General features: G+C 34.9%; 2 protein-coding genes across 2 annotated transcripts in view; both read right to left on the reverse strand.

The window, feature by feature from the left end:
- The window catches only part of LOC149420025 (uncharacterized), a 624,492-nt gene that overhangs the window by 271,922 nt on the left and 331,141 nt on the right, over positions 1-21,429 (reverse strand). The gene's annotated exons all lie outside the window — the stretch shown is intronic.
- LOC149420029 (uncharacterized) lies at positions 8,264-8,787 on the reverse strand. Its single transcript, XM_089637141.1, has one exon. The coding sequence runs from the start codon at positions 8,759-8,761 to the stop codon at positions 8,270-8,272; it is 492 nt and encodes a 163-aa protein (XP_089493267.1). The 5' UTR covers positions 8,762-8,787; the 3' UTR covers positions 8,264-8,269.

Consider the following 21,429-nt stretch of genomic DNA (forward strand, 5'->3'; position numbering starts at 1 on the left):
TTGCTTGATGGTAGGTACAATGGTTTCGGCCGAACTTCCCGGGTATCATAACAGACAAAGAAACAGAGTATTCTCAAGACAAGAAGCAGCACCAAATCAAGGAGGCCCATATCCTGCAGCACAGTCAGGACCTTACCCTGCATCACAGTCCGGACCCTACCCCCCATCAGGATGGAGGCCTTCAGGACCAGCTTTTACCCTTCCACCAAGACAAGAAGGCAGTTCTCCAAGTCAGAATTATGGAACACCTTCCCCAACGTATGGAGCACCTACCACGCCCATTCCACCCCCACAAGCTGAACCAGAAACAGAAAATGTCGACGAAGATGGAAGTGGCAGTGACCAGAATGCAAAGTTGACCCAAAAGGAACCAAATCAAAAACAAGTTGCGCAAGACACGCCAGTTGTCCCAGCTGCAGATAAAACACAAGTTGCACCCGTGATATTTCTCTTCCCGCAAAATCAGCTCCAGTACCAGAAGTTGGTAGTGGCTCCACAAGCTCAAGTTGTTCCCCAAGGATTTCAATACTTTGGACAAATACAGTCTCCGTCAGGAGCACCGTTCGTGTACACTTCGCAATACTTCCATCTATATTAGAAAAGCTTTTTACCATACAATAATTTTAAAGTCTTATTCATAGTTAGGATTGAAAATTTCCGGGAAACGTTTACCTACATACTTGTTACCTTATTTATAAGTGTTACTTTTTCGTTTTCTTATTTTGTTTCACTGAAACTTTTTCCCAGTCTTAGCAAAAGATAATTAGGAAATACTTGTTCTAAACTAAATTTTCAATCATTCAGTGATAGTGTTTTTATTTGTGATTCTGTGAATAGTCCATCAAAAGTGCTTGCAGTAGTAAGTTAGGATGGGTTGTTTCATAGAATTTGAACATATCTTCAAATTTCAACGTTCATCTGCGACTTCTGTGAATGTCCTATTCACATTCTGTTATTATATCATTAGAGGCCAGTTACTTGACAGAACTGAAATAATAACAGAACATCAAAATAACTTTCACAGAACTTGAAAATTAGCTTTGAAATTTGAAGAATTGTTCAAATCCTCTAAAACAACTTAAAACTGTCCTTAGACTCTATATTGTAATGGAGCTTCAGATATTTTATTTTATTATTATTAATGGTTTTTCTTTGTAAAGTATTAATGATTCATCATCACAAGTTGCCTATCTTTTGATTTCAAAGTTCCACTGTTATTTAGGATGAATCTCTTTGTAAATACCTATGTTAGTATGATTCTCCTTTGTTATAAGCGTTCGTAAATTATATTTATGCATAAATAAAATAAATTGTATATGAGCAGAGCTGAATATTTCATTTTTCATAAAATTAACTCCCTATGTAATCTTGAAAAACGCAAATCGGGTTAACAAACATATTTTTAAAATTAACTTCGACAAGTTGTTTTGCCTTTTACTTTCACGAGTGTTGTTTGCCATCGTCTCAAAGTGTAAAAGTTGAAGGAAAAGAAAATGAGTTTTGATTTTTGTGAAAAAAAAATTAAAAAGACGACAACTGAGTGAACAGGCAAATGAGACATGTAATTACTAAGTGGGAGAGAAAACTTGGATAGAGTTCGATTTATTTTTTATTTTATGTTTAAAATAAATACAGGTTCTCGTATAAAAGGTAAAAATAAAAGACCTAAAAACATCAGCTGAAAAAAACAATCAGTCTTGCAGAACAAAACTAGAATCTAGGAACTCTGCGAAGTTTGGCGGGTGCAACTCTCTGTGGAGCAATCTGGATTCTCTGGAGAGCGGAAGCGGGGATAATGACGTAGGAAGGTGATCTCAGGCGTGCTGATCTCAAGCGACCGTTTTGATCTACAACCACAGTCTCTGCTTCAGGATTATCTGCTAGGGGTTCCTCAGCTGTAGGCTCATCAGCTGGAGCGGCTGGCAAATACTGAGAATCCGGAGGTCCATATTCATTAGTGGGAGGTCCATATTCTGCTGCAGGAGCCTCAGTCTGTTCCGTCGGCAGTTCCAGGGTCTCTCCCTCTGGCTTCCATCCACTAAAGGTATGGTCCATCAGCTGGAGGGGGCGGAGGGTCTGCAGCTGGGGCCACCTCCTGACGGGAGAGCACCCTAGACCTCAGCCTGCTGGACCTGAACCTCGGAGGCTCAGCGCAGCATATTGCCACCAGCCCACACAACACTACGCACAGGAATACCTTCATCTTTGCTGAACTGTTTTACTTTACTCAGGAACGACACTCAAGTGACTGATGCTTTTAGATTTGAGCAAGCTTCATTTATACTTGTCTTAATTGATCAGTGTTGTTTTTAATGTGTTTCTGACCATCAATGTTTTGGTGCGTGTTAATTGTTGGATCGTTTGATAGGAGTTCAGTATCTCTACTAACCCTGACACGAATTAGATGGCAGGGCAAATAATTCGTCCTCTACCTTGATGGTTTATAAAATGGTCCTCTTTCGAAATGTTGTGTATTCAAAACAGGATTTTCATAGGGGGCTGCAATTACTTTTGCAGGAGCAAGAGACGAACCGATAAATGTTTCTTCTTATAAAAGATTCCGGTACATCTTTTGGAAAGGAAACTTACAAAATAATGAGTATATTATTGAATATACACTTTTACAACTTTTCAAATATACAGGGTGTCCGGGGCTAAAGTGCACTAACTTCGGGAGCTGATTCTACATGATGGTGCAAGTAAAAAAACATCAATAACTTTTTTCGAAATTTCAACGTTTCAAGGTATTTTTTAGGTAAAAAGTGATTTTTTTTGTACAGGAAACTAAACATGATAAGACTTTGAAATTTCGAAAAATGTTTCAAATCTTTTTTACTTCTATCATCATCTTCTATAATCATCTCCCGAAGTCGGCGCAATTTACCGCTGGACATCCTATAGGTATATGTGAATTTCGAATAATCCGTTGTCAAAATGGGTTACCAAAATGCAAAATACTGTTTAATTTTCTATGATTGAAAATCTGTTTAACTTTTTCGATATTACTCAAAAGTTTTTCAAGGAAGTTTTCGGAACGTAGGTACTCTAAAAAGTTTTCGAAACTCGTAATTTTTTATGACAAATAACTTTTCCAAAGCATTTAGGTAATAACACTGCCACCTTTATTAATACAGGCCGTGTTGTAGAAAATAAACTGACAGTTAAAGAGACCCGTTTTCGGACTTTTGCACTGGGTTTTGCAGGGTTTCGCTATCCCTGCCATTAACTTATACTTACCATATTACTATATATACCAACCCAGTGTAAAAGTCTGAAAACAGGTCTCTTTAACTGTCAGTTCATTTTCTACAACACGGCCCGTATTAATAAAGATGGCGGTTGTAATAATAATAATAATATCACAATGGCTGTGTTCTATTCAATATTTTATTCAACTCCGAAACTTCGAGCTTCTGTGATTTGTATTTTTATGGGTTCAGCGTACCTTGGTTTCTGGCTTCGCTTGAAATGAATTATTGATCATTCTAAAGTAGGTAGATCAACCAGTCATTTTCCATTAATAAAGGCTTCCTCAGAGGGTCCTTCAGCATGACGAGGCTACAGAAGGTCAGTGAATAGGTCAAAAAACGCACCCTTTTGACCACAATACAAATTAAGTTTATTTAAAAGGGAGCCACGTTAAACTTATAGGCGTTTTCATATTTAAGACTCTACTAGAAAATAATACACGTATTTTCACAGTTTATGTTTTAAGCTACTATAATTTAAATAATGTTGTTCGAAACATCATTTTTAGAATGGAACTGTATTATGAGATGCGGCTTAAATATCAAATTTACATTTTGATTCCCCAAATCCTACCTCGATTTGCGCCCTATTATAGATTACTTTCTATTTATCCGCCCTCGAATGTTTAGATCAAAATTTAAACCATTTCATATGCCGTGACATCCATTACATATGCCGTGACATCCATTCCATATGCCGTGACATCCATTAAATATGCCGTGATATCCATTCCATATGCATTGACATCCATTTCATATACCATGGCATCCATTTCATATACCATGGCATCCATTTCGTATGCTTTGACATCCGTTAATAGCGATTTCGGATGCCTAATTTTATATTTAACTGTAATTTTAAAGTGCTTTTAAGCTTTGTTTAAAGCGCCCTTGAAGAAGTATCATTTTCTTAGTAAGACTCTAGTTTTAAGCTTTGTTAAGTGCCCTTGAAGAAATATCATTTTGAATACTTACAAGTTTTATTTAAGTGTTTTAATTTATATATTCAACAATATTATTATTCAATTGAGTAAAAACAGTTCATTTATAAACAAGTTCTGCTGTGTAATTATTGTTACGCGAGACAGATGTTTGGCCTTCTGAAGGCGTTTGTCTTTTATAAGCCTAATACACTATCAAACAGTTAAATAATAATAATTACATTGCACAACTTGTTTATAAATAAACTGTTAAATATTTTAAATTCCTGTAAAAATTTTAATTTACCAAAGATAATCGAATCTATTATATTTGTAAATTATAATATTATTAAATACTCGTAAGTAAATGAAAAATCTACAATTGAGATGGAGTTTAGAAATTTTTACTTGATAACAATAAATAGTTACGTGTTATCATAAAAAATACTGAGCAGTATTAAATATTTCTTTTAAAAAATCATATAGTTTTTATGAAGAAACATATTTGTATATTTAAATGCCAAAAATAATTAATACACATTAAGCATCATTTTTCAAATAGATTATATTTATGAGCATTATGATCAAAGTGTATATTTATTAGATGATACTAGATACAAGGTTCTTAAAATTTCGTTACCAGAAAAATGTTTTTTTTCTAAACATGCTCGTACATCTATACATCTGGCAGAGCATCGTAGATACATTTAATTTGCTCGCTTGAAATATATATACAAATTGTAAATATCTCCCGCTTACGCCGACGTAGCTCAGTGGTCCAGAGCACCTGACCGGACATCAGAGGGCGTAGGTTCAATTCCCGTCGGCGACATTTATTTTTACTCGGGAAACATTTTCAATTTGTATGGATATTTCAAGCGAATATTTTTTTTTTCTTTATTTATAAAAATATATTTGTTTACAGGTTTTTTACATGCTTTTCGACAAACACACTAGACACATGTTCGTATTATGGTAGTCGAAGAATAATAGTATAATGAATGCTTATAATAATTTTTATCCTTTGTGCTGTGCATAAAAACCTTGTCTTATAAACATCATCAGTTTATTATTAAAAATAATAGTAGATACATTTATACATGATATGGGAGTCCGGAAAAAGTTCACCTCTCTTCGACATCGGTGCGACAAGGGTCAGTAAAACAAGGTTGTGCTGTGGTAGTGTTCTATCGGAACCTTTTTCTGGCTTATTAGGTTTCCCTGAGGTAACTGGTACCAAATTAACCATGAAAAGCCTTTTCCAGGAATAAAAAATCCACCCCGAGTCTTCGACTTTGGGTCTCAGAATTAACTTGTTTAATTATTTTACGACTGGTTTTCACATTTTTATTAACATTATTTCAGAACAGTCAGAAACCGTTGTTGCAGTATCTACGGAATACAAAAAATGATATCATTTATTTATTTATTTTATTAACTTGCTGAACATTTATACATATTTGTGATAATTCATCCGCCATGCTAGGGATGTCCCTGTGTTATGGCGGGTGACGTTTACAGATTGGATTTATAGAATAAGTTAATTATAAAGTTATGCAAATTAGATTAAAATATAAGTTAGTTAGATTATACAATTAAATTAAATAATAAGTAAGTAATAAAACTATACAAATTAAATTAAATTAAAAGTTATTCAATTTTACAAAATTAATTGCATTACTAATATTAAAATCATGGTTTCTAAATGTATTTATAGTAGTTAAATTAGTTATTTTTTGTAGTTTTACATGACAAAATTAAAAAAATAACTTATATCATTGATGTTGCTATTCCAAATTCCTGTAATATTCAAAAATCTGTTAGTGAAAAAATAAGAAAATACACAGATTTAGGAAATGAAATAAAAAGAATTTGGCATTCTCAGACTATAAAAATATTACCATTCGTTATTTCGGCTACTGGCATTATACCTAGCTCTCTAATTAAAAATTTAGGCGTATTAGATCTATCAAAAAATTTATATATAAAGATGCAAAAGTCGGTCATTTTGAATACATGTAGGATAACAAAAGATTTTTTAAATATTTATGTTGAGGGATCAGTAGGATTTATAGGCCCTGTTAGAAGTTCTACCGAGCCGAACCCTCTGATATGAAAATATCTGGAGACGGTGAATTTTTTTTCCCATTTGATATCTGGTGATTTGACGTGTTGTTGTACTTGTATTGTTTTGTATTTATTTTACTTATATAATGCACTTACATAGTGTTGATTGACTAGCTGATCATTTGTGGAAAAGTGAGTGGAAGGGTTAAGTTTTTCCTTTGGGGAAGACTTAACCCGGACAACTAAATCGGAAGTTTAAAAATAAAAATAGTATTAAATATTAATAATAATTGATAATTAGTTGATAAAATTATAATATAATTTAATTTATGTACCAATTTTTATATATTGTGGTCTCCAAGTGAACTTATCCATTTTGATATTAGTTTTTTAAATTTATGGGGTTGGGTTTCGGTTTTTAAGTTTTCAGGGAGAAGGTTAAATATTTTGGGAGCTAGGTACATGAAATGTCTTCGAGCTGACGTGGTACGAGTAGTGTAGGTACGTTGTAGTGTCGGTTGGTTATTGTTTTGGTGGGGTAATTGTTGTGTACGAGGGTTTTTTTCTTATATTTGTACAAAAAATGCATTAGAGTAAATTGTATGTGGAGTTGCCGTATGTTTAAGACATTGTATTCAGTGAAGAGTCGAGTGGAGGAGTATCTTGTCAGTCGCTTGTTGGTAGCACGTATTATCGTTTTTTGGGCTTTTTGTAATGGATCAATAAGATAATGTGCACAACCTATATATCAATTTATAATGTTTTATTTTTATCTATTTCAGCTTTCGACATGATCAATCAAATATAAAAAAATGAGTTACTAGACAACATAGTAAAATAAAAGTATTAAATAAAATGATAAATAAGGGATGCGTACGTCTTGGACATCTTTTTTCATCTCTTCTGTCAACTCCTGAAGTAATTTAAAGCCCTCACTTTTTAGAAAACTTGCTACCGCTCAATATCTAATTTGTTCGGGATGACATATTTTCAACAGAGTTTGTTCTATTTTATGTCTTCCGTTCGAATTCAATATTTTTCTCAGTTAGTCGAACCGCGAAGATTTTATTTCTAATTAAGCTCTTTTCTTAAATAAAGCATTTTTAACCTTTATGCTATTATTGAAAATGTCAATTTCCACCGGAGCTTATGTAAAAATTTCGCACATCCACAAATCTTATATGAGTACGAAACTGATTGACGTATTGACAGACGACACGGGTTTGCTATTCCAACCACCTTGTAGTTACCCGTGGCAAAATCATAACATTTTTTTTTTATTTCTTTGCAAATATGAATAAGGCACGCTGGCTGTCGATATAGGTAAGTATGGGAAACTGAAGAAAAACTCTTTTGGCAAGTACAATTTGGTAAACAATATAATTTCGCAATCATACACAGATATAACATAAAAAAATGCTTTAATGATGTTGGCAGTTGAAGTATGATACATATAAATTATGATTAGCTCAGTGATAGAGCAAAGCCCTGACAAGCCTGAGGTCCTGTGTTCAATTCCTAGATACGAACGAATCTTTTTCTTATTTTTAGTTTAAATTTTTCGTTTTAGAGTCGCTTATGTTTATGTTTATATTTTCACTGATTAAATATAATTTCATATGTAAATATGATTTCGGTTGTTTATATATGACATGAAATTCTAAATCACAAAAATCATAACATTTTCAGTATATATTATAATAAAGTATGTATATGCCGTAGTTCAATAGTTCGTGGACTAATGGTCAGCATTGTAGTCTTCCAAGCTCTTGATCATGTTCGATTCTCGGCCGTGAATTTTTTTTTCTACTTTTATTTTTAAAAAAGGTTTTTTTTTAAATTTCCGGGTTTTTTCACGGGTCTTCGCTAGTTGAGAATTAAAAGTCAATTTCATTAAATCGTACCAATAATTTATTTTAAAATGAGTAAGATTGTCGATTTTGTACAAAAAGGTAATATCATTATCCAATTATACACACACGAAAAAAATCAGTGTTAAAGTAAGCAATAAAGAGATCTGCAGGAAGATAAGATCTAGAACCTAGCTCTGCGCAGCTTGGCGGGTGCCACTCTCCGCGGAGCAATGCGAATTCTCTGCAAAGCTGAAGCAGGAATGATGACGTAAGACCCGGATCTCTGGTCCAATACAACAGTATCTGCTTCGGGATCCTGAGCTGCTGGTTCATCAGCTATAGCTTCATCAGCTGCAGGTTCATCAGCTGCAGGCTCATCCGCAGGCGCGGCTGGACCATACTCTGAAGCTGGGGGTCCATATTCATTAGCTGGAGGTCCATATTCTGCTACAGGTGTGGTCTGTTCCGTGGGCAGTTCCAGAGTCTCCCCCTCTGGCTTCCAGCCGCTAGGGGGGTAGGGGCCACTAGCTGGAGCTGGCGCAGGGTCTGCAGCGGGGGCCACCTCCTGACGGGAGAGCACCCTGGACCTCAGCCTGCTGGACCTGAACCTGGGGGGCTCAGCGCAGCACACAGCCACCAGCCCACACAACACCACACAAAAGAATATCTTCATATTTGCCGAACTGCTTTACTTTACTTTGCTACGACACTTAAGTGACTGATATCCTTAGTTAGCTACAATCTTATTTTATACATTGTTTTGTTCATCAGTGCAGGCCAATGTTTTTTGACCATCAATAGATTGGTGCGTGTCAACAGTCCGATCCTTAGATAAAAGTTCAATGGCTTCACTAAACCCTGACACGTATAAGATGGCCGTTGAAATAGTCAGACACCTACCTCAATGTTTTATTTCGACGAAAAAATTAGGTAGGTGTATGTTTGCAAAGCAGTTTTTTAAATGTGACTAAAATAATTATTTTGGTCAATGTCAGAAACACAGTTAACAAAGCGTGGCCCCAGAAAATGATTTCAATGCCTTTAAAACACATTCGACTAAATGATTGAAAATACTTTGTTAAAGTTTAAAATTTGTCCATCCAAAGCTTTTTTTTTCAAACTGACCACAACTAGTTCGGAAATTCATATTTCTACTATTGTGGCTTTCTTAAAGTTTATTCTAAAACGGACTGAGATGTTGTTTCTTGAGAAGTAAAGATGCAGAAGAAGATGATCATGGCGTTACTAGGCGTTTTATTAATTTCATCCTGTTGGAGGGAGAAAAATGACAAAGTGCCATCTGTCCTTAAAAATACAAACTGTTTGAATAACAACAAAACTCATGATCAACATCTGGTTTGGGTCTTTACTTAATTTTAACAACTATCATAAGTTTTAATCTAAGTTATGAATTACGCCAGAATTCGGAACGCCATATTTAATCTAAGTTATCAATCTCACAAGAATTTGGAACGCCATATTTAATCTAAGTAATCAATCACACAAGAATTTGGAACGCCATATTTAATCGAAGTTACCAATCTCACAAGAATTTGGAACGCCATATTTAATCTAAGTTATCAATCACACAAGAATTTGTAACGCCATATTTAATCTAGGTTATCAATCTCACAAGAATTTGGAACGCCATATTTAATCTAAGATATCAATCACACAAGAATTTGGAACGCCATATTTAATCTAAGTTATCAATCGCACAAGAATTTGGAACGCCATATTTAATCTAAGTTATCAATCGCACAAGAATTTGGAACGCCATATTTGATCGTGCTTTGTTTTCCTTGAACGACCTAACTTAGTCAATTCTATGATCACATTTAATTGTCTGTTTGTATCCTTTCACCCGTACTTTTTTCCTCCCTTCATAAATATCTAAGAATATTTGATTTAAACATTACATTATTGTTACATGATTCTACATTATTGTTTTAATGAATGATTGAATGAACGCAAATTTTGGAAGTTTATTTTAACTTCACGACATCCGATCGAACTGAAACTCGACAGATAGACTCGTTGGCGATGACAGCACAAAAATAAATATACGAATTATATGATTATTACACGATAGAAATTAGAATTTTTCATAAATAAATTAAAATAGTTTAGAAAGCAATTGTATAACAGTGGTTTGAGTGTAATTAACAACTATCTATGGTGTAAGGATGCCCCCTGCACCAAGGATAAGTGATAACATATGATAAAATAATCTAATATTATACTTAACACAAGATCTCTCTAGTTTACAAACATCGATGTCTTCAATCTACTATTTACATTTTATAATTTAATTGTCTAGTACTTGCTAATAACCTCGTTACCCCACGTCCATGTTTATATCTGTATAAGGACGGGTTTTTGGTAGTAACAATATAGAACAATTACATTTTGCATATAGGTACCTACGTATTGTGATATCACAATAGATACACCGCGTCATATCGCTAAGTAGTACAATGTCAACCTATTTTTATTCTAACAATTTTTATAACGAAGGTGGATACTGATTTTATTTATTTATTTATAGGTATATGTATATTGTACGCCCATATGGGATTTTATAAACACGTACATAATAATTCTGTGCTACAGAAATCAAAAGTATAATTTTCTTCAAATTCGAAATGTATAAAACCAACGCAGAAGAAAAGTATTATGCTGACCTTAATTGTAATCATTACTAAGGTATGTTATTATAGCCTTCTTGTCACTATATTACGTGCAGTTGAACACATCTTCGATTTCGGTGAAAGTGTTGCCAACTGCATGCAATCCAGGTACAAGCGACAATCCATACTGTGACTGTTTTATGATGGAGGTAGGTGTAAACGATTATTTACCGTGTCGCATCAGTTTGAGTTCAAAATATTAAAAAAAAAAAAAAGACTTAGAAAGAAAGTGTACAATGTGTGTGCCAATAAAACTCAAAAACGAGGACTGGTACGAACAAGGGATTTGTATGGTGTGGTAGCCATCTATCCCCTATCCATGAAGAAGGTTTCCGTTTTTACCTGAAGGGCGTGTTTTTGAAGATATAAGGGCTTGAAATTTCGCCCTCTAGAAATTTCATGAACAGTCCAGAACATTCGAACGTCAAGAGCATTCCACAACATTCCAAAACATCCTGAAAGCATTCTGGAATGTTCCGGAATATTCTCAAACGTTCGAGAACATTCTGGAACTTCCCAGATCATAATGAACTAAAAACGGGATCACAGGCCCTTTCCTGATAACTTTTAGCAATCGTGACAATACAGTGGCATCTCTAAATAGTATAAAACAAAGTCACTATCCGCGTCTGCCTGTTTGGCTTTATTCTTCTAAACTATGCAACGGAATTGAGAGAGTTTTCACTATCATTTAGAGAATTTCTTCCAGAAGGTTTAAATATATAATACATGGATATTATATTTATTGAAAGTACACCTAGTGGATAAGATACAAAAGAAAACCAGTTCCACATTTCGCAAAAGGGGTTGCTAAGAAACATTTGAATTGCTCTCAGCGTTTCATAATTAACATCGCTTATTAATTAAATTTATACTTGCTGGTTACTTCATTAGGCCGTGTCTTTTAAGCAAACATAGTAAACATTAAACAAAGACCTCTAAGAAATTCTGTAACAAAAAAATGTTAATTAAATTAAATCTTTTTTTCTAATCAAACCGAATAGACAAAATCACAAAAATTGATTATAAAAATTACAAGCATGCTTTTTTAATAAATTTATTTCAATTTCACTTTTATTTTCAGGAATAAATGAATCTTGGAAATTAACCCTCTTCCCAACATTCGATCGAGCTGAATCTCAGTATATATACTCGATGACAATGCATTCTATCTACTTTTGGTGGCAATCACGTACACCCACGCGGATATACACGCATTTCTCTGAAATCGGGTGACCTTACTTAATGTCGGTCATACCTTTCAGCTTTTTTGTTTTTAAAATACACTTAAAAATAGATGCATTGTTGTGAATAACTTTGTTTTTTACGGCTTTACATTAACTTCACTTAGGAGACAATAATCTTTTTGAGGGCCTATGTCATATTTGGGGATACTGAGTGGAGGATCTTTTTAAGTGAAGGAAGGAAAGGAAGTCCTGGAAGGAAAAAAATATAATAAGTTCTTAGGAATATCGTGGTCTTTGTGTCCAGAAATGACGTATGAATTCATCCCTCCCACTTCGGTGCAAGGCATGGGCTTGAGAGTAATGAGAGTCTAGTTGGAGATATCGAAGGGTTTTTCTCAACTAGCCTCCCCCGATCAAGCCCGCCACGCAGCTGGTAGGTAAACAGCCACTATGACCTAGACAAACCTCACCCCATGCCTCTGTTGTAACATAATGAATTTTCTTTCATTTCAACCATATAACCATGAGCAATTTGTTAAAATGAACCACTTTTTTCATCGAGTGTCAATGGGTATTATTGATAGGCTCGTTTTTCTTCTAAAGTTCGTAATAACCTTCGAGGCAGAGCGGTTCAGAGAAAATTGACTCCAGCTCAGAGGTCCATTGAATTTGTAGAGCGAAAAATATGAACGTACATTATTGAAATGAGTTGTTTTGTGATGGAAAAGTATAAGTTCTAGATTTTATTTTACACATTTTTCAATGATTAGTCTTTCTAGAGTGCTTTTTAGTAATTTTGTAAATTATTTTTACTATAAAACGTGAGAGTGGTTTTACGCAACGACTTGGGGACATGGAGAACAATAATGACTAAATATTGAATCTATGAACCCTGTCCAACAACAGCTCGTTTGTTAGAAGCCGTGCGTAATGGGGCGACAAATTTGTAATAATACCAACATGAGCGGAATCCCCTGTATAATTTGTGAACCCTATATGATTTGTGTTAGTATTGTTGTGAGAATTTTTGAGATCATCGTTGTTCAGTCAAGTATAACAAAAGTAAACGTTTTTATTTTATTTGTAAATTTATTTGCAATATCAAAAAACATCAAAAATTGTAACAAATGCTGGCAAAAATTCAGTCTGACGAATGAAAAAAAATGTTTAAATTGTTTCATCAGCGGAAGTTCTGAAAGTTTAGAAGAATCCAGCCCTACGCAGCTTGGCTGGTGCCACTCTCTGTGGTGCAATCTGAATTCTCTGGAGAGCGGAGGCGGGAATTATAACGTATGAAGCAGACCTCAATCTAGCTGATCTAAGTCGACCGTTTTGATCCACAGACACAGTCTCTGCCTCAGGATTATCCGCTGCAAGCTCACCAGCTACAGGCTCATCAACTGGAGCGGCTGGACCGTACTCTGAAGCTGGCGGACCATATTCATTGGTAGGGGGGCCATATTCTGCGACAGGAGCCTCAGTTTGTTCAGTGGGCAGTTCCAGAGTCTCGCCTTCGGGCTGCCAGCCGCTTGGAGGGTATGGTCCGTTAGTAGGGGCCGGCGCTGGGTCTGCTGCAGTGGCCACCTCCTGTCGAGATAGCACCTTGGACCTCAGCCTGCTGGACCTGAACCTGGGTGGCTCGGCGCAGCACACAGCCACTAGCCCACACAATACTACACACATGAATACCTTCATCTTTATTGAACTGCTACTCTCCAACGACACTTGACTGACTGATGCTCTTCATTTCAAGCAAGTTCATTTTATACTTTGATAATCGATCAGTGTGCGATAGTGAGTTTTTGACCATCCACGGAACAGTCCATATCAACTTAATCTCGATATGAGTTCAATACATCGGCTGACCCTGACATTTTTTTGCGTACGAATCTAAATAGCTTTTGGTTATTCATTATTTTAACCATCCCTTCCATCACATTTGCTTTCGCGCGTCAAGTACATGCACAAAGACAGAACAGAAATGTGTTGTCCTTAATGGGTATAAAGAGTACGTATGTATTCAAATAAGTTGTAAGGTCAGTTAACTCACTAAGGTCACAATCAGTGGTGTGGTATGAACTGCCTTATTTATCTGAAGTGTTAGGGATCTCGTTGGTAAAGGTTCAAATAATTAAATAATTTGGTTTTTGTGTTATTTTACATTTTTTAAATTTTAAAATGATATGTGTCATATTTGTGGCATGTTCCAGAGTGGTAGATACTTTTAGTATCGCATCGGTGTAAGACCACCATTCAGAATTGAAAAGGTTATAGCGGTGATTGGTGATTAGATAAGAAACGGTCAGGTACTACCCCAACTTCCTCTTTTGCCTACACACTACCTTCAGCCTCACAACATACCCCGATGGCGTATGCCATGGCTCCAGACGGGTTGGAGCAGTTGGGACTTGACAGTATTCACATTAACTAATAAATGGGGCACATTACTTGGTTTATGATATTTTTAAATGAAATCGGTATTCAAAAATTTGTTCCGAACTGTATAGAAACGGAACCGTGAACCAAGTTTTGAGGTTTTTTTAAAATTAAATTCCTAAAGAAATATTTATGAAACATATGTCATGTCACATGTGTCATGTGTTTTAATAAACGCGCGTCGCTGTCTGTTTCCTTTCCTGGAAATGTTTGGACACAAGAACACCTATTAAATTATCATTCTTAAGTTACGTAAGTTTTGATTCACGAATTCAATAGTCTTATTATTGAGTATGGTCTTGGTGGATTATTAAAAACATATGTATGCATAATATTACTGAAAACAATGTGGATACCCATTTTTAGATTTATTTTAAACCTGGTTTCAGCATGGTGTAACTTTTTCTAAAGATATAGTTTTACTGTTTAATATGTAAAAGTACCCGTACTGTGTAGGAATAAAATCAAAAATTATGTACACAAAATTATTTAATGTTACGTATTTGTCATATTCATCTAAAACCTAATGTTCTTACCATAAAAAAAGACACGACAAAACTAAACCAATCAAAAAAAATCATAGTGTTAGCAAGCATCAAAAATATGTTTTACCGCTGCCATTTTTAATTCGGTGTGAAAGGGTTAAGGGTCTCTCTCCTACTCTCTTTAAGTACGATTAATTCGTCCTTGGATTCCTTTAAAAACCACTCATTATTTGTTCAGCCGTACGTGATTTTACCAAGCAAACATCTCTGGGACGTTGTTTCCACTACATGCTCTCTACTTTTGTAATTCCTTTGTCAATTGCATTGCCTCTGTTAGATTTTTTTAGTACCTAATGTTGAGTGTTGTGTCGTTCTATTTGCAAAATTTTCATTTATTATTTCTTACCTGTCATTTAATACTTAAAATCATTTTGCTTTATTTCCGTCTATGGACTCTTTTACTTATAATTTCACGTCTGTGTCAGAGTCTGTACATCAAAATTTTCTATTTATCATTTTTTCTTTGCTTTTACGAAGAGAAAAGTGTCAAATCATGGTAAAATATTATCAATTCTTCTTTATAAAATTCTCGAATTCTATATCAAAAGGCCCTATAGCCAGCATTTAAAATTATCTCACCTTTATTGCATGTTCATCTGAACCATTTATAAGCAATTTGTCAATATAAAAGTAATATAATACTAGTGTTATTATTCGAGTAACCTACAAACTCCTGTGCGAAAAACCTCTTGTTTGGAAGACGAAAGAAGTTTTCAAAAGAGGTGGATTTACGCCAGACTCCAAACCTCCAGAGACCAGCAAGGGACCTTACACCTAAAGCATTATGTCTTTCATTCCTTGAATTTTGTCAAATCACTCTTCTTGTAATTTTAAATCTTAGTAATCAAGTATCGTCTTTTTAAGAATATTATATTTGTAAGTACTATGAATTGCAACATTTAACAAACGTACTTTCTTGATAAAATCTTCGGTATTTATTTATTTATGTCTAGTCTTGAATACACATTTTACAAATGATTACAGTGGTTTATATTGTAGTACAGAGAAAAAAGTACAGAAAATGGTATAAAAAATAAAGAACATGGTTGATATAGGTAAAACTGTGTGTGGGTGATATTGTATGTTACGTGAACACCTCACTAGAAGAACCTGTGCTGAGGTGTTAACGTGTTTGTGATTAAATGTGACAGGTATTTAAGTGTTGTAGTAGAAAGTCAATTTTTTTGTTTTTTTTTTTTCACAGATATATATTGAAACATGTAAACACACATTTATATGTGAGTTATTTTGGATAATTCTTGAAGAACGTGTATAATATTTAATTTTGCTTATTATATTTTGGTTATGTTTGGTTTGGAATTATTATCTTTTGATTAAAGTGAATATCTTGATTTTTTATCCAGGCTACGATATGTTTTTTGAGAAAGTAAGATGCATTATCGAACGCTTTTTAATAAACAAAGAAAATACCGCATTGAGTTAAAACATCACCAAACCTATTCCTTATATGATTTATTTTAGATAAAATTCCTGCACTTTGCTGTGGGTACTAGGATATTTTAACATCTTACTGTATTTGGACGGGTTGATGGATTTAGTTAATTTAACAAAAGTGTTAAGAGTGCTTTTTTTAATTCTAAGCATCTATAAATGGTTCAACATCAAATGGAAATTCAAGTAACTTTATAAAAACATTTTGTTTGTCTGTTTTAACTATCGCAAACAGTTTTAAATTTTATAAGATTTTTTCTGCTCCTATTTGTTATTTTTTATGATACTGTTCCAATTTTTATTATAAATCTAGAAAATCAATGCATAAATAATAAAAAAAATTATGTCGTTTTAACTTTATTTTATCATTAACAAATGTAAAAAATACCAATCAGTCAAATGAATTAAAACAAACCCTTCCAAAATATACAAGAGCAATTTGTGGGTTTAGTAAGCCATAAGTAGAACTTTAAATTTACAAGAATCTAGCCCTGCGCAGTTTCGCAGGTGCCACTTTCTGTGGAGCAATCTGAATTCTTTGAAGAGCGGAAGCGGGAATGATGACATAGGAAGCTGATCTCAGACGAGCTGATCTCAGGCGACCGTTCTGATCTACAGCCACAGTCTCAGCTTCAGGGTTATCTGCTAGGGGCTCCTCAGCTGCAGGCTCATCGGCTGGAGCGGCAGGACCATACTCTAAAGCTGGGGGTCCATATTCATTGGCTGAGGGGCCATACTCTGCAACAGGAGCCTCAGTCTGTTCCGTGGGCAGTTCCAAGGTCTCTCCCTCGGGCTGCCAGCCGCTCGGAGGGTAGGGTCCACCTGATGGGGCCGGTGCAGAGTCTGCAGTGGGGACCACTTCCTGGCGGGAGAGCACCCCGGACCTCAGCCTGCTGGACCTGAACCTAGGGGGCTCAGCGCAGCACACAGCCACCAGACCGCATAACACTACACACAAGAATACCTTCATCTTTATTGAATCGCTGTACTTTACTCCCTAACGACAATTGAGTGACTGATGCTCTTAGCTTAGATAAGGGTCGTTTTATACTTATGTTCAATTAATGCGGTAAATTTAATGTGTTTTTGACCATCGAAGGATTAGTGTATATAAACTGACTGGTAGCTTGATAAGAGTTCAATAGCTCGGTTAACCTCGGCACGTATTTGCACATCAAATGAAATGTCTGTTTATTTTTCAACGTCGACTGATAACAGCAACGTGTCCCAAATGCACAATGGGGTAATTTGTTTTTTTTCATGAGACTCTCACAAGTACGCCCCTGTCCGTACAGTGTAAAGGCAGTGAACTATGTCGCCACCCGGATGGGCATCGTTGTCAAGCGGCTTAAGGTAGAGGCTGTAGAAGGGGATTTATTAATGCGGGTCTTGGAGAGGCTCGGATTATATGAAGGAGGAAAAATAGATACCGATAGCTCGTTCCAAATAAGTATTTTAAAAACATCTTCATAGAAGTTACTAAAAATATTCCACACAAATCATGAAGTTGACCATATAATTCGATAAAAAAATCCTACGCAAACCATGAAGTTGACCATCACAGTATCTAGTAAGAAGGACTATGAAAATATTATATTTCTCTTTTACTCGTATATTTATATTTCATTTCATTTTCTTCAGATGTCAAAGATACAATATTAACGTAAATTAAAAGAAAAAAAATATGTACTAAGAGATCAGATTATTTTCTTCCGTTTTTGTTTTATCTATTACATTTAGGTTAGCTTTACTGCAATCTAGACATCTAATGCTACGTATACATCCGCGAGCCGAACTGCCGAACTGAAACTTGACTTATGGAAAAGAAACGATGCAACCACAAATGGCGCGAAACGCCGCTTGCAGTTGATTCGTTCCTTTGCCGTAATACGTGGTACCCGAAGATGATGCAAGGGATGTCTTAAAAACCAAACAGTAAAAATTACTTTTCGTCAAGCATATATTTGTTTAGGTATGCATATCGCAAATGTGTGTCAGGGTCGGCAGAGCTAATGAACTCTTATCGAGCGATCAGCCAGTTAATACACACTATTCCGTGGATGGACAAAAACACATTATAAATTACAAAGTAATTCGGCAAGGTATAAAACGAACTTGCAATAAGCTAAGAGCATCAGTCACTTAAGTTTCGTAGCAGAGATAAGTAAAGCATTTCATCAAATATGAAGGTATTCCTGTGTGTAGTGTTGTGTGGGCTGGTGGTGGTGTGTTGCGCTGAGCCCCCCAGGTTCAGGTCCAGCAGGCTGAGGTCCAGGGTGCTCTCCCGCCAGGAGGTTGCTCCCGTAGCAGACCCAGCGCCAGCCCCTGCTAACGGACCCTACCCTCCTAGCGGCTGGCAGCCAGAAGGCGAGACTCTGGAACTGCCCACTGAACAAACTGAGGCTCCTGTTGCAGAGTATGGCCCCCCAGCTAATGAATATGGACCCCCAGCTTCAGAGTACGGTCCAGCTGCTCCAGCTGATGAGCCTGCAGCTGAGGAGCCCCTAGCAGATAACCCTGAAGCAGAGACTTTGGCTGTAGATCAGAACGGTCGCCTGAGATCAGCACGCCTGCGAACAGCTTCCTACGTCATAATTCCCGCCTCCGCTCTCCAGAGAATCCAGATTGCACCACAGAGAGTGGCGCCCGCCAAGCTGCGCAGAGCTAATTTTTTCTGAAGGAGGATAACTTCTGCTGATGACTGATTAAACCGAATTAAACATAGTCCTGTTTCCTGTAGTATTTAAAATATTTGTTTCAATTCATTTGACTGACTGCTGTTGTTTTTTACACTGTTATTGTAATTGAAAATAAAGTGACGAACGAATTTATATCATATTTTATTTGTTTATTTTTATTGTTAATTTCAAAATGAAAATATGATAATTAGAATACTTATTTAATATACTGATATCAGATGTCGGTGATGGTTGCGAGACGTGAATACACCTGCGTAGATATCTGATATATTCTGCGTAATGGGTACTAAAATTATTCATGTTGTTAATTGTTTAACTGTCAATTGAAACAGATAATCTTTTAAAAAATGGAATTGATAAGTTTTAAATCGTGTCTCCTAATCGATAAATTAGGTACAGTTTTTTTTTCAAATAATAGTTATCTTTTTTTTTAATTTTTGTCAAATTCAATTCTGAATAATTATTTTTAATGTTTTCCGGCAGTGTATTTTTTTCAAAGACAATTATTCTACAAAAATAATATTTATTTATTTTTTTATTTATTTATATATATAATTTGTACATTTATTTATAACAATTACAGGTAATAAAGCCTAAGACGTTATAATTGTACCATTTATGCAGTGTATATGCAATGCCAAAAATCTCGTAAATGCGCTATAGGACACAAAAAATAAACCAATCCTACATTTATAATATCCCGTAATTTTTACAATTACTATTTTACAATAAAAACAGATCTGTAACAGACAGAGTAGAAAATTAATAAAATTTCTAAAGAAAGGCGATTTTGGATGTAACAATATATTTTTTGGTAAAATTCAGACGGTGAGTATAAAGACGAACATTCCCAAGTTACGAATAACCTAATAAAATTTGAAAATCTCCTACTACCATCACAGTATGCAAAAAATGTTGCTTGTTTATTGATGGAAGACTTACCAGCCAAGGAATTGAACACACTACGCCTAGGTGGGACCCAGATGCGATGCCATCTCAGCCACCGACCGGTTGCTTATAAATATATATTTTTTAATGTCGCTTACCGATGGTTTTATCGTGTAAACTGTATTACTACTTACTACTACTCAAAACGCATTTTATTAGACAAAGGGATTATGAACATTGTTGTCACTTATAAATAAATATAATTTAAATTTGCAAACTTTGCTGAGTACCATGTTTTTTTCATAAACTTATTTTGAATTTTTCGGGAGCATTTAGGGTAAATTTTTTTATGCAGCTCACACAATTGGCACTATAAAAATGATCTTGTTGTAGTTATACCAAAGATATTGGGTTAGTTAATAATGAAAAGTACCGAAGTATTTCGGTTTGCGGAAATTAAATATAATGCATTTTAATTGACATTCTCATTTCAATATAAGTAGAAACCTGTATTAAAATGTGTAAATTCTTGAAAAATATTGATGTAAATTCTTCGAAAATTATTTTAAACGTGATGCTAAAGACTTGAAAATTAGACCGAAATTTGTTCAACGTCTTCTCACAAATGTTTTGGTTAGTTTTATTTTCAAATTTAATAGCATCATAATGAAATTGTATATTTTGGAAACATGTTTGAATACCCGAAGGGTATAAAATAGATGCAAAGTTTAACAAGGTAAATAGATACAAAATATTAATAACTAGCTGTCTCATACCCCTTGATGCTTAGGGGTATGCGTCAGCTAGTTATTAATATGCAGTATCTATTTAACAAGGTAAATAGATACGAAATATTAATAACCATTTACCTTGTTAAATGTATGCGTCAGCTAGTTATTAATATTTCGTATCCATTTAACAAGGTAAATAGATACGAAATATTAATAACTAGCTGACACATACATTTAACAAGGTAAATAGATACGAAGTATTAATAACTAGCTGACGCATACCCCTCGATGCTTAGGACATATGTATACCATACACCATAGCTGATTTTTCTGTAGGCCTTTAAGATATAAAATTTCTTAGTACATTATTATGATGTATCTCATAAAGTTTAGCCAGCGTTAGCAATGAAAGCTCCCAAAATATATTTATTACAAAACTATGAGTCTTCTCTACTTTTCCTATTTAATCCTCCTGAAAGAAAAAAACGAAAACTCTATCAAAGTTGCGTAGTTTATAAGAACTAAGCGCATACACAGACAGACGCGGATGGCGACTATATTTTATACTATTTAGAGACAATGTAGAACATATTTGGGTTTGTAATTTCACGGAATCTTGCGTCAAAAATACAATACAAAGTACAACTATGTTTAAGATACCCAAATTATTCCAACAAATATCTTGCATACGCACATGTTTTTAATAGTATACC

Source organism: Hesperophylax consimilis, chromosome 11, assembly GCF_061612785.1.
Source record: "Hesperophylax consimilis isolate HC1 chromosome 11, BYU_Hcon_1.0, whole genome shotgun sequence".
NCBI lineage: Eukaryota > Metazoa > Arthropoda > Insecta > Trichoptera > Limnephilidae > Hesperophylax > Hesperophylax consimilis.

Coding starts and splice junctions, on each gene's coding strand:
- LOC149420029 (XM_089637141.1), bottom strand. CDS start 8,761: ATGAAGATATTCTTTTGTGTGGTGTTGTGTGGGCTGGTGGCTGTGTGC.